The sequence below is a fragment of the Dermacentor variabilis genome, chromosome 6 (assembly GCF_050947875.1).
Source record: "Dermacentor variabilis isolate Ectoservices chromosome 6, ASM5094787v1, whole genome shotgun sequence".
NCBI lineage: Eukaryota > Metazoa > Arthropoda > Arachnida > Ixodida > Ixodidae > Dermacentor > Dermacentor variabilis.
The window spans coordinates 161,245,402-161,259,915 of record NC_134573.1 but is presented as its reverse complement, the minus strand read 5'-3'; the positions used below and the strand labels follow the sequence as shown (position 1 = coordinate 161,259,915).

Below are 14,514 nucleotides of genomic sequence, written 5' to 3'. Positions count from 1 at the left end.
CACACCGGTTAACAGTTATTGTATGCACCGTAATTGGATAAACTAAAGCGTTAGAAGTCTCCGAGAACCAAAGGAAAAAGGCAGAACTATCCTCTTCAGTTACGTCTACAATAATTTGTGTCTACGCTAACGACCAGTCGACTCTAACTTGTAAACTTCGGGTTCAGCGTCACAACTCGCCATTAGAACTAACACGACTGGTAAACTTTAGGAGCTGTTTACGTAAGGGCCACCAACTGAAGGAAGCGCTCTCGGGCCTGTGCTGATGGAGCTACGGTATATACTGGTAATCCGGTTAGCTTAACTTAGGTGGTCTCCCTGCTTGCTCCCAACTTCATGGCGAAGCAAGAACTTTGCAGGGCGTTCGCCGACAGTCACGTGTGAACGACTTCACAAGCTTCTTTGAGCCCGCGATCTCTCCGGGCATTAGACCCTCACGGTTTCCTAACACTAACGCGTAGCAGAATGACGTTGTCACAAGGAAAACTTGTTAACCCGACCTGACGTCGCCGTGGTCTTAATCGCTTTGATCAAGACGTTACTGCCGTTTCTTTTTTCGCCTTTTACGTGAGGCCAATCGCAAATTCGTATATCTTGTTCCGCGCGTTTTCACTGAGCTAATTCTCCATCCATTGTCATCAGCTACTCCGTCAAGACTGATAAGATGGCGCAAAAAATGTGTTCAAAGCAGGCAACGTATGATCTCGCCTCGGCCGACGTCAGAGAGGCTTTGGCTCAACGGTTTCGTTTCAGCAGAGACATCTGTCTGGAATCTGCCTCTTACACGAACAGAATGCTCAAAACACGCGTAGACCCGACACTATATAGTGCCCAAGAGGAAGGAGGAGAGTAAGAAGGATGAGATCGCCAGTGCGCGCGCTCTCCTGCTGAGCAGAACTCGGTTTCTTTGGGGAAGGAATCAGAGTCTATATTCACAACACTTCTTTACCGAAAGCGCCGTCCGCGATTGGCTAACATGCGGCGATTGTGTCGCTAATCGCGGCCATCAACATCGTGAGTAATGGGCGTTCGAACGTCGGCCAGTCAAGGAAACTCACTTCCAAGTTTTGCCAGTATACGTCCTTACATATTTTTATAGAAAGTCTATAGACAGTCTATAGACTTTCCATAAAAATTTTTGTAAGGGCGCGTCCAGGCTTCCGAAGAAACCTGATTCGTTCCTGATGAGCAACTCGTGAAATTGTGCCCCGTTAACTTTCAGAATGTACTGACCTTCCACGAACACTGAAGGACATGAAGTTTCTAATGGCCAACGTATTGTTTAGGCTACGCTGAGTTTTGGTACCTCAAAATTGTGATTTGATCACACTGAATTTAACGCATACCATATATATAATCTTTGGTACGCTGGAGCTGGCTTCACTTGTGTATAGTTCAGCGAACCAATATTAAGTTAATAATTGATACCAATTAACTGTTTACTCAAGAAATATTTTATTGTTTCTTTGAAAAATTGTAGTCATCATTGCAGTAAGTAAAATTAAACAAGTTTTTGTTAGCTGTAAAGTAAAGCAAAGCACTTGACTGAAATAGTTAATCAATTTATTGAGTACTGTACGCATATAAGTTGTTAAATAATTAAATCACTTGGAAGGAGATATGGAGGCTGTTTTCACTTGAAATGGAAGCGTGTGATAACGCTGCGCGAAGGTAATAATTTACTAAGTTCTGAAGGAATTATCGTTTGGTTATGGAACTGTGCTTTTAACCCGTAGTTTTCCTAAATTAAAAGATAACAGGTAGGAGCGTCGGAACACAGACGTAGCCTTTGGCCGGATGCAAGTATCCTCTCCCAGCGATAAGCATCGAGTGCCCGAGTGAGCGACGTGATATTAATTAAAGGTCGCAGCATCGTTCGTTGCAGGCAGCGATACCTTTATCGACGTGGATTCGTGCGAGCTGTTCTATGTTGACAGGCACAACAGTGGTTCCCTTGTTAGCTGTGATTCGTTATGAAAACACCTCTTTATGAAAACATCGTGCCTGTTTGCTTTCGACAGTGGTATCGACACTCATCCTTCCTTCTAATCTCGTAGCTCGGTGACAGCATATGGAAGTGCGTAGTGGCGTGCGGCATCACCTTGTGCCCTTCCAGACTTAGGAACTGTGGCATTTGAAGCCAAGGTTCTTTTAAAACACGAGGTTCTCTTAAAACTGTACGGCAGTTCTCGAAAGATATGACTGCAATAGAGATCCGACGAGCTGTGAATCTGGATCACTGTTCCACCTATAAGAGGAACGGGCACATGATATACGATATGTTTTAACATTCAATACCGGGTGTTTCAGCGAACGGTTATAAACTTTTTAGAAATTGCTTGTGGGAGATAGCATGATTATAGTCATTAAGCTGGTCTACTCGAAGAGGTGGACATTACTTTCACGATAAATTGAAATTCATAATCAACCAATTACCAAAATGTGCTAATTAAGGTTTTAGCTAATTACCTAATGCCACACTATAACTAGGTTTCTCCTAGTTATCCAGCCTCCTTTAAATTCATATTTGCGGTCTTTAAATTAAGAGGTATGTGAGATATCCTCTAGAGGCCCGAGAACAGGTCAGGGATATTATCACTTTTCAAGTCGTTTCTGTTACCAACTGGCACGTTACCAACGCAAAATAATCGTATTTGTTGCTTTAATATGCCAATTAGTTGCTGAAGGCAGCAGAATAATTGGTTTTCTTTGGGCCAAATCAACGTGTAACATCGTGCGGTATACTGGCTTGTATAGGTGCTGCGTCCTGGACTTTTGATGCCCACTCATGGTATTTGAAACTCACTTTACGCGTGCTCTTCGTCGTCTGTGGCGACTCTACGGTCTAGTTTAATAGATGTCAATTTTTCACGAAAACTGATTGCGAGAATATTTCTAAAGGCATACTGACGTAATATTTCCGACTCTCTATTTTTTTGTTGCTTTAAATGAATGTCGGGGTCCTCTGAAGCCTAGAAAAAATATTCGCAAACCCGAGAGCGCCCTAAAGAATTTAGTATAGTAACTTTTCTATGGCAGTTTCGGTTTAGTTTCTACTGTGCCGTGACACCATGACGCTGTATATAGTCACGTGAGAGCAGCATAGCGGACGACCGAGCGAGCTGAAGCGAGTGTCAAAACGTCGCAATGTCCAGCTCTCACGTGACCACAAACTGCGTCGCGATGTCACGACACAGAGCCCTGCTGGAAAGAGAAAGCGAAACTGACTCTAGAAATGGTTGCTATATTGAATTATATGCGGCGCTGTGAGGCTTGCAAGTATCTTTTCTATGATCTAGAGGTACCGGCCATCCATTCAGCGCGAAAATGAACAGTTGAAAATGTAATGCCAGCACGTCTTTTAGCCATACGTTCGTACACCTCTGCGTAAGTCCAACATTATGTCCGAGATGAATATTTTACGTAATCGACTAACTGCGAGGAGTATTGAGTGCAATGGGCGAGAAATAACGTCCAAGGAGTCGTATGATGCGCAGCCAGCGCTTCATCGGCACCAGCCCCCGGTTTATTTGCAAGAAGTAATGAACCTTCGCCGCACGCTCCGTCGGTAAGGTGGCTTCTCCTCTTAACCGTAAGCGAGGGCAACCCAGCGTGAGTACGTAATAAGGTCGTCGAATGCCGTGATGGGGCTGTCCAGGATGTCAGTTCGGCCTACGCACACCTGGTGAGCAGTAAGAGAGATTAAGAATAGTGAGGTTACCACAGCATCGTTGTGCACAATTCTGGAAGGAATCTCGCTAAAGGCGGAATACGTATTTTCAGTAATGAGTGCCGTTTTCAGACTGCTGCAGTTCGAAGCGACAGAACACGACTCACACGAACTACGTACACACACGGTTAGACGCTGCGAGGCACGCTGCTCGAGCATCTTCGTTAGGGTTAGCCAACGCGGTAGCAGGAGCCATTGGGACATTGTCGAATTGAAAAATTTTGGCAAGTAATAGCGACAAGTGAGAAGTCGGTACCGCAGGCTGAATGGCAGAAATGTTGTTGTAGTTTCCTACTTGTGCAGTAGTGTGAATAAAAACTAAATTTTGAAGGCAGTAATATTAATTTTGAAATTGACCGGTAGCGAAGAGTTTTTGTTGCTGGTTTAGAACACAGCTCAGAGTGCGCGTTTGGAATATGGCTCTTATTGAAGCCATGTTGTTAGTGCAGGGTGCCTGCGGAACAAACGACTTTGAGAACAACAGAAGACTCTACACGAACGGAACCAGTTGTCTCACTACTCTTACAGCGAAGCTGTTAAGGACTGCTTTCCCCACTATCGCGTCCGCGTGTAGAAAAATATCCCGAAGAGAGTGCAATGCCGGGCCGACCCGCCGGCGGAGGTGACGCAGGCGTTAAGCACTCCCCATACGTGGGCCAATACCGAAGATAGTGCAATACCAGGCCGACCCGCGGTGGAGGTGACGCAGGCGTTAAGCACTCCCCATACGTGGGCCAATACCGAAGATAGTGCAATACCAGGCCGACCCGCGGTGGAGGTGACGCAGGCGTTAAGCACTCCCCATACGTGGGCCAATACCGAAGATAGTGCAATACCAGGCCGACCCGCGGTGGAGGTGACGCAGGCGTTAAGCACTCCCCATACGTGGGCCAATACCGAAGATAGTGCAATACCAGGCCGACCCGCGGTGGAGGTGACGCAGGCGTTAAGCACTCCCCGTACGTGGGCCAATACCGAAGATAGTGCAATACCAGGCCGACCCGCGGTGGAGGTGACGCAGGCGTTAAGCACTCCCCATACGTGGGCCAATACCGAAGATAGTGCAATACCAGGCCGACCCGCGGTGGAGGTGACGCAGGCGTTAAGCACTCCCCATACGTGGGCCAATACCGAAGATAGTGCAATACCAGGCCGACCCGCGGTGGAGGTGACGCAGGCGTTAAGCACTCCCCATACGTGGGCCAATACCGAAGATAGTGCAATACCAGGCCGACCCGCGGTGGAGGTGACGCAGGCGTTAAGCACTCCCCGTACGTGGGCCAATACCGAAGATAGTGCAATACCAGGCCGACCCGCGGTGGAGGTGACGCAGGCGTTAAGCACTCCCCATACGTGGGCCAATACCGAAGATAGTGCAATACCAGGCCGACCCGCGGTGGAGGTGACGCAGGCGTTAAGCACTCCCCATACGTGGGCCAATACCGAAGATAGTGCAATACCAGGCCGACCCGCGGTGGAGGTGAAGCAGGCGTTGAACAGCTCCACTACGTGGGCCTAACGCGAAGATAGTGAAATGTTGGGCAGATATCCGCGGCGGAGGTGCAGTTCGCTATTAAGGGTCCCATCTACACAGCTTCGCTGGTCATCCGTCTTCACCTAGTGGAAGGGCACTGAGTTTTTTGGATATCTTATCTGTCAGTATTCTTGTTGAGCTAATTGCCTACACTGACGAACTGACAAACATCTTAAGCGAAGTCTTCAATTACCAATAGATCAAATTGAAAAGTCACAGGTAACGTCGAGAAGCGCTCGAAAGAAAAACATTGAGCGAGTTGAATTTTGTGTTCTTTTCTAAAGTCAGAAAACTAATATAAATCTAGGAAAATAAAAATAAAACACACACACAGAGAGAGAGAGAGGGGGGGGGGTAGGGAGGGAGATATCAAAAGGTCTACCTTACCATGCCGTCAGCTACCGCCTTTCTAAACTTTTCTGAGACGTTCATGTGGGTGTAGAACAGTCCAGTCTGCGCAAAATAGAATTAAATGAAAAGGGTATTTATTGCTGTATACATTCCGGGTCTTTGTTTATTTCCTTTACCCATCTCGCAAGAGCTAAGTTATGTCAGAAAAGATTGTCTGAAAATAGTTTTTGGAGTAACAGTCTTTGAAATTAGAGAACGTCTGCACGTCATCGCAGAGGTTTCTTCAACACGACACAGGAGATCTAGTCACTGTACGCTAATTGTCTAGTGCGCAGTTAAAATCTGATAATAAGTCCGGAATAACGGGAAAGGAAGAAAAAGAAAATATTCAACAAAGAATAAAGGGATGTGGGGCCCTGTACGGTCACTGCAGAGTTATAATAATATTTGGGGTTTTACGTGCCAAAACCACTTTCTGATTATGAGGCACGCCGTAGTGGAGGACTCCGGAAATTTTGACCACCTGGGGTTCTTTAACGTGCACCTAAATCTAAGCACACGGGTGTTTTCGCATTTCGCCCCCATCGAAATGCGGCCGCCGTGGCCGGGATTCGATCCCGCGACCTCGTGCTCAGCAGCCCAACACCATAGTCACTGCAGAGTTAGGCAGAGGTTGCCTCTGCGTGCGTGTGACGGCATGAATAGAGAATAAAACCGACTCAGCTCATCAGTAGTCGTAATGCGTTCCTAAACGGCATACGCTTCCTCCTAGTGCAATGTACTTATATGATTATCAACCCTTGCCATAATTTCTTTATTTTACAACAGCAGCTGGGACGTCCTCAGGCGAAAAGCAGTTGCAAAATATTTGCAAGCGCCACAGTGCCGACGCACATGGCTTCAGTCTTACGGGCCAGATGTGTACAAATGCACATTAGCGCAATGCAGTAACAAAGGAAGTCAAATGAAAAGAATAACGTTTTTTTTTTCAGGATATAATTATTACAAATACAACGAAGGCAATTATACAATGAATACATACATTCAGGAAATGTTCAGTGCTCTAAGGGAACGTAAAATATCAGTCATGAACACCCGCCGTGGTTGCTCAGTGGCTATGGTGTTGGTCTGCTGAGCACGAGGTCGCGGGATCGAATCCCGGCCACGGCGGCCGCATTTCGATGGGGCAAAAACACCCGTGTGCTTAGATTTAGGTGCACGTTAAAGAACCCCAGGTGGTCGAAATTTCCATAGTCCTCCACTACGGCGTGCCTCATAATCAGAAAGTGGTTTTGGCACGTAGAACCCCGTAATGTAATCAATCATGAACACGAATGTTATAATAGGCTTCCCTTTGATTTCTTTGGTCACTACAAATGTGCGTTAATTTGTTTCAATTGATAATGTACATTTTCCGCGTAATATAGCTTTCGACGATGCCTTTGTAATACTGTTTTGTTCGCTTCTAATGAAGACACGTTACCCAGCTAAGTCATAATGGGAACGAAATAACGGGACGCTTAGGTTCGAGTAATTAGCGATTAGTGTTCGCCATCGTACCTTTCTTCAAGAGGGCGCATGCAGCTCTCTTTTCAACCGAATGCATAAATTTCTTTACGTACCTTATTCAGAGCCGCAGTCTGTAAGCACAGGAAAAGCTGGAAAATAATCAACACAAACACAAGTTGACCGCCTGAACCCTGGGAACCTCCCTTGTTCTTAAATTAGGCCTAGATGGCAATGATGTTGAAATCAATGACTGCGTTTATCGTACACAGTTCTGAGTTAAGGTTCGCCTGTTAATTCTTCCACCTACGCAGCCCTCACTGAAAGTTTGCGTCTACGGAGGTGCACAAGTCTTCAATTTTGCCTCATAACCCGCCGTGGTTGCTCAGTGGCTATGGTGTTAGGCTGCTGAGCACGAGGTCGCGGGATCGTATCCCAGCCACGGCGGCCGCATTTCGATGGGGGCGAAAACACCCGTGTACTTAGATTTAGGTGCACGTTAAAGAACCCCAGGTGGTCGAAATTTCCGGAGTCCTCCACTACGGCATGCCTCATAATCAGAAAGTGGTTTTGGCACGTAAAACCCCATTATTTAATTAATTTTAATTTTGCCTCATATCGTGTTTGCTTGTTCTATAGCTTGTTGATAATGTTCAGTGCATGAACATGTACACCGTTTCACTCGCGCGATAATAGCGACACTGCGCGATAACGCACTGTTAACACTGTTCCCACGATAACAGCGACACTGCGCGATAACGACACTGTTATACGTGTATGCAGGACATAACATAGGCGAACAGCAACTTTTTCGAATGCAAATTGAATACGAATAGTAAATGTCGAATATCGAATAGAATATGGAACAGTCGAACACAGATGCACATTATTATAGCAGGAATATTTATTTCGGTATACTGAGGTACCATGCCTGCACCGACTAGTACTTTATCAAAGGATCAGCTTTATACACAATATCACTCAACTGTCATTAAAAAAGACTACGACAATAGCCTCTAACCGTAATAAGAACCTGGTTGCAAACATGCATTGACACAATGAATGGCTGCTGTATGACTAGCTTTACAATAACGCTAAATAAGTGTTGGCGTAAAAAAGATAAGTTGTGTAAAAAAATAAATGCTGCAGGACTTGTGTGCCGCAAACACATATAAACGGGCACGTTGCGAGGAAAGCGTCACTGATTCTGGCGTAGTAGATAAAACTTCCACATGGCTAGACTTACAAAAAAAAAACACTAAGTGACACACTACAAGAAAAAAAAAAACATGGTTGTCATGCAGGCTTCCGCCACGAAGCCGAAAATAAAGCTTGCATTACCCATTTTATGTCAGCATTACTTTGAAAACTTTTGTCGTTGTTAAGCTGAGATTAAGCTGAGGCTAAGAGAAACAAGGTTGAATTGTGCAGGTCATGCAGTGAGTAGAGCAGATAACTAGTGGGATATTAAAGCAACCGAATGGTTGCCAAGGGAGGGGAAGTGCAGTCGACGATGGCAAAGCATCCGGTGTTGTGTTGAGATTAGGAAAATTGCCGGCATACGTCGGACTCCGCTGACACAAGACAAGTAATTCGAATACATTACGGGGTAGGCCTCAGTTCTTCAGTGCACGGTCTTAAGACAGACTGATGAAGATCCTGAACTACTTGAAATAAAAAATAATAAGCTATAGATGCAGACTAGGAAACATGAACTCGGGGGACTTTTTTTGAATACCGAGTGCGATGGACTACAGATTCAGCCACACATTGACGACAGTCTTTCTTGACGGTGCCCTTCATACGAAACCCGTTGGTATGGTAATCTTTGGTCGCGGCTGTTCAGGTGATTACCATCGACTCTATACGTCGCTGCACAGATTGGGAAAGTGGAATTGAAGACTGATCGTACTTGTCGCGTCGTCTTCCTCGGTATGGAGTCTCGGCAGGTATTGTAGAAACGGCAGGCGATGACCAAACCCTGGGGGAAAAATGCAACCGATACGCCAGGATTCATGTGAAGCAAAGCTTCAGTGAAACGGTGCGTATTAGTCTTAACACACACACACACAATATCACACACAATATTCGATTGCCCATATATCCACACACACACACGCACACACACACACGCACGCGCACACGCGCAAACGCGCACGCACACACACACACGCACACACAGACACAAACACACGCGCACGCGCGCACACACACACACACACACACACACACACACACACACACACACACACACACACACACACACACACACACACACACACACACACACACACACACACACACACACACACACACACACACACACACACACACACACACACACACAAACACACACACACACACACACACACACACACACACACACACACACACACACACACACACACACACACACACACACACACACACACACACACACACACACACACACACACACACACACACACACACACGCACGCACGCACGCACGCACACACACGCATATCGTTCAGATAAGGTCCTTTAGCCTTTCATTGCAGGGATTGTGGCTGAAAAAGCGCCCTGAAAGAAATGGAAGTTGTGCGCAGGGAACACGAAAAACAAAGAAGGAAAATTATTGAAGCAATAGAAATTTACAAATGGAAAGAATGGAAAGTTGCCCCTCGGTATTATTCTCTGAAGAAGCGCGCCGCTGTCTTGGTCTTTGATTATTGATAGAGTGGGAATCCTAAAAGAAGGTCACTTTACTTTGTGTGTGTGTTTTACTTTGGGCCTTGTTGACGCCTTACTGCCATCAGAGCCCATGCACTTCTCTAGGGACACTCAAAGCAGTAATTGCAGTCTCAAAGCAGTCTCAATTCTCAAAGCAGTAGTTGCAGTCCGGCGCCTGTGTATGTCCTTTCTATGTGTGCGTGTACGTGTCGGATGTAAGTGTGCTGTTTCAATATCATGGCTCATCAACTAGTTCATCAGTATCTTTTAAGCTTTATTTAGGTATTTCTTTAACGCAGTACAGAGGTGCGCATACTCGCACTATTTTGTCGGTCAGCATACAGGGGTTATACAAGACCGTTTGCTCGTGATAGTATTCGGTGCACATATAAATTTTGTATTTATATTTATCCACAAATACATCCGCCGAAATACCTACCGACTCAGCAGCAGACGACACCATCCACGCCAAATGTGGGAGCGCACGCAAAGAAAATTTTTCAATGTGACGACAACAAACTTGGCAACGATACTTCTGACAAGCTATGAAAGTAGGGAAAAAGTATGCCTTGAACAGCTATTGGCTGTGAATAGTGTCGCCGAAGCTCACTCAGTGTTGTGGAAAATCCAGAAGTCTGACGCACGTTTCGCGTAATAGCGCTAGCAAGGAGTGGCGAAGCAAATTGTACCCTTGAGAAATCATTCGGGCTGACGTTCTTGGCCATGTCGTCAACTTGCTTGTGGCATTGGCGTATGAGCGTGCCGAAAACCGCTTTGGTCTCCATCAGCCTTCTTCTGTTCGCTGTTCAGTCTCGGGCGGAGAGAAAAGACCGTTCGCTCACTTGACACAGTGGCAGCAACGTTAACAATGAGTCACTCCCTAACAACGTCGTTCACTAAAGGGAATAACGCAAACCAGGACGACTACAAAGCGACAGGGACACACACAGAAGCGCTACTAACAACTGCGCTTCTGTCGTTCGTTCGTTTCACTATGTATCGTGTCATTAGTGCATGCAATGCTCATGATTTAATTGGTTAAGTTTAATGTTCTTATAAGCAACATCTTATGAGGGAGGGCGTAGCGGGGGGCTCCGGATTGATTTTTATTCGATTGTGCATCTTCAACGCGTGCCCAGGTGCGCCTAGTTCTAAGTGTATAAGTGAATTAGTATTCCACCACCACCACCACCAGAATTCCACCACCACCACCACGTTGTTATTCTAACTGCAAAAGGAGTTTCTGCCCTTGTCGCTGCTCTTTCTTTCCTGTTTCTGTCTTTCCTTACCTCTTCCCCAATCATCATCATCATCATCATCATCATCATCATCATCATCATCATCATCATCATCATCATCATCATCATCATCATCATCATCATCAGCCTGGTTACGCCCACTGCAGGGCAAAGGCCTCTCCCATACTTCTCCAAGTACCCCGGTCATGTACTAATTGTGGCCATGTTGTCCCTGCAAACCTATTAATCTCATCCGCCCACCTAACTTTCTGCCGCCCTCTGCTACGCTTCCCTTCCCTTGGAATCCATTCCGTAACTCTTAATGACCATCGGTTATCTTCCCTCCTCATTACGTGTCCGGCCCATGCACATTTCTTTTTCTTGATTTCAACTAAGATATCATTAACTCGCGTTCCATTATCGTCGTGGGTGCCACTGGTACTGTATAAATCGCTATAGAACTCCTCAGCCACTTGAACTGTCTCATCCATATTAGTAATGATCTTGCCGGCTTCGTCTCTTAACGCATACATCTTATTGTTGCCGATTCCTAGCTTCTTCTTCACTGCTTTTAGGCTTCCTCCGTTCCTGAGAGCATGTTCAATTCTATCCATATTATACTTCCTTATGTCAGCTGTCTTACGCTTGTTGATTAACTTCGAAAGTTCTGCCAGTTCTATTGTAGCTGAAGGGTTAGAGGCTTTCATATATTGGCGTTTCTTGATCAGATCTTTCGACTCCTGCGATAGCTTACTGGTATCCTGTCTAACGGAGTTACCACCGACTTCTATTGCACACTCCTTAATGATGCCCACAAGATTGTCGTTCATTGCTTCAACGCTATGTTCCTCTTCCTGAGTTACATCCGAATACCTGTTCTGTAGCTTGATCTGGAATTCCTCTATTTTCCCTCTTACCGCTCATTGATCGGCTTCTTATGTACTAGTTTCTTCCGTTCCCTCCTCAGGTCTAGGCTGACTCGAGTTCTTACCATCCTATGGTCACTGCAGCGCACCTTGCCGAGCACGTCCACATCTTGTATGATGCCAGGGTTAGCGCAGAGTATGAAGTCTATTTCATTTCTAGTCTCGCCGTTCGGGCTCCGCCACGTCCACTTTCAGCTATCCCGCTTGCGGAAGAAGGTATTCATTCTCCGCACATTATTCTGTTCCGCAAACTCTACTAATAACTCTCCCCTGCTATTCCTAGTGCCTATGCCATATTCCCCCACTGCCTTGTCTCCAGCCTGCTTCTTGCCTACCTTGTCATTGAAGCCGCCCATCAGTATAGTGCATTTTGTTTTGACTTTACCAATCGCCGATTCCACGTCTTCATAGAAGCTTTCGACTCCCTGGTCATCATGACTGGATGTAGGGGCGTAGACCTGTACAACCTTCATTTTGTACCTCTTATTAAGTTTCACAACAAGACCTGCCACCCTCTCGTTAATGCTATAGAATTCCTGTATGTTACCAGCTATATCCTTATTAATCAGGAATCTGACTCCTAGTTCTCGTCTCTCCGCTAACCCCCGGTAGCACAGGACGTGCTCGCTTTTTAGCACTGTATATGCTTCTTTTGACCTCCTAACTTCACTGAGCCCGATTATATTCCCAGTGTAGGCTAGAAAAGTGTATATGTATCTTTCGGTTAGCCTCCCTGCCCTTCTCATCACGTTTATCTCTCTCTCTCCCTCTCTGTCGCTGCTCTTTTCTGGCTGAAGTCTCTTAACCATGATATTTTCTTGGTCCATATCGTTCATAAATATATGGCCTTGCTATTTCCCGGTTCCTTCGAAGTTCTAGTAACCGACATATGGCGACATGAGTCCACGTTTCTGCTTCAGCTCGCTTCTCCGATCGCAAAGGCCGTGTACGACAATGCCCCCCTATTCATTCTTTTTTTCATTTTTATTGTGATATATCAATTATACGGACGCTGGGGCGCATTCGTGCCGTCAGCCCTGTTCTATCAAGCTGTCGACCGCGCATGCGCAGCCCGCGCTTGTAAGGCTAGAAGGACCTCCACGGACACAAAGTCGCACACTGCGTTTGCCTGCAAACAGGCTGCAAAAAACGAGGGAAGCATGATGGAGCGCATTCTTACGCTCCAACCAGTCGGCTCTGCAGCGGAGTCAGGGCAGCGGTCTGCCTTCCCACTGCGAACATGAACGTTGCGCGCACAAACGCTACAGCGTTCCGGTTGTGCGGCTCTGTGTACAGGATTGTGGGGCACACAGTGGTTCGAGCGGAATGGGCAATGCATTTCAAACTGCAAACGCTGAATGTTCTCCGTCGGTCCCATCTCGTGCGCCACGGAGGTGCGACGCCTGCAACGCCATCTGGCGGAGATCCTCATCACGACAGCGTTTTGAGACGCCTGTGGAGGGCTGTTTGCGCCGCGCGGCAGCTGTGCTGCTTCGACGAGCCATCTTGTCGCCTGCTCGCGTCCCTAGAACACCGTCTGAGGGAGCCTCTGCGCAGCGCCAAACTTTGTTAAAGCTTTCAATGCTTTGATTTTTGGGTGAAAGTGCACGCTTTCTTTTTTACGTACGTACCAGTCAGAGGAAAATGCAAAGCATTCCAGCATGCGAGACGGATTTAAAAAAGAAAGAAAAGTGCAATCCTGTTGTGTTTGTGTCAGTCCCTTATTTTTGTGACCTGTTTCTGTGCACATTTCGCTCTTCGGACGTGGCAATGCACCCACTAAGGCCAGGTATAAAACCTGGTTAGTGTAGTTTCGTAGGTATTTACGCCATAGTTTGGGGTATAAAGGAGGAGGAGGAGGAGTAGATCAGCAAAGAAACGACAGGCTAATTTTGCTCTGGATGTAGCCGGCGAAGTGTCGTGCCACATTAAATACAAAGACAGTAGCCGAAACTGATGCAATTGTTGACAGGCTTTGCAGCAGCCTATCTAGCTATGTCCGACACAGGAACTTTTGTACAAGACAGGCGAGCGGAAAACATCAAGTGATATCTCACGTATGTCGAAGCCGTTGCAGCTTGATGTCTCGCGGAATGCGAACGCCGCCGCCAAGAAGAGAAAAACGCAGAGCTTTTCTGGTGTATTGCACATCTCTACGAGTAAGGCAGGATTGTATACTAGCGGTTGAAGCGAGGTATAGAGGACGCTGATGTCTATAGCGGTAGGGTAACTCAGCTGTGCCTTGACCTGAATATTAATAGTGTGACCTCTCCCCGACGACTGCTCTACGTTACACAAATGCTGCGTTGACATTGCTTCATAATTGGTCAAGTATAAGCGCTATAGAAAACAAGCAACAGGCGTATACGTCCAGCTGCCAGCAAGATATACAGAGTTAAATGATTTTTTTTTCAGGTCGAAGTCACGACGTCAGGCAGTTTTACTTGCACAGCGTATTTCACGGAAAATAAATGTCTCTGACACATGATAGGCAGTTCGTCGTCTCTAGAAAAGCCG

At 46.3% G+C, this 14,514-nt stretch overlaps 1 protein-coding gene across 1 annotated transcript; it reads right to left on the bottom strand.

Moving 5' to 3' along the window:
* Positions 1-3,482: 3,482 nt before the first annotated feature.
* On the bottom strand, positions 3,483-14,251 carry LOC142584425 (uncharacterized). Its single transcript, XM_075694577.1, has 6 exons — positions 14,055-14,251; positions 10,523-10,635; positions 9,034-9,102; positions 7,238-7,273; positions 5,652-5,717; positions 3,483-3,682 (listed from the first exon to the last, which is right to left on the bottom strand). The coding sequence occupies exons 1-6, from the start codon at positions 14,146-14,148 to the stop codon at positions 3,587-3,589; spliced, it is 474 nt and encodes a 157-aa protein (XP_075550692.1). The 5' UTR covers positions 14,149-14,251; the 3' UTR covers positions 3,483-3,586.
* Between the last annotated feature and the right edge of the window lie 263 nt (positions 14,252-14,514).

What these genes read in the sequence shown, in the direction of transcription:
- LOC142584425 (XM_075694577.1), bottom strand. Translation starts at nt 14,148, where the DNA reads ATGTGCAATACACCAGAAAAGCTCTGCGTTTTTCTCTTCTTGGCGGCG. An exon ending in GCCCGAATGATTTCTCAAGG is followed by an intron (nt 9,103 to 10,522) that starts GTACAATTTGCT and finishes TTTTTCCCCCAG; the next exon opens with GGTTTGGTCATCGCCTGCCG. An exon ending in AGGCGGTAGCTGACGGCATG is followed by an intron (nt 3,683 to 5,651) that starts GTAAGGTAGACC and finishes ACTGCTCACCAG; the next exon opens with GTGTGCGTAGGCCGAACTGA.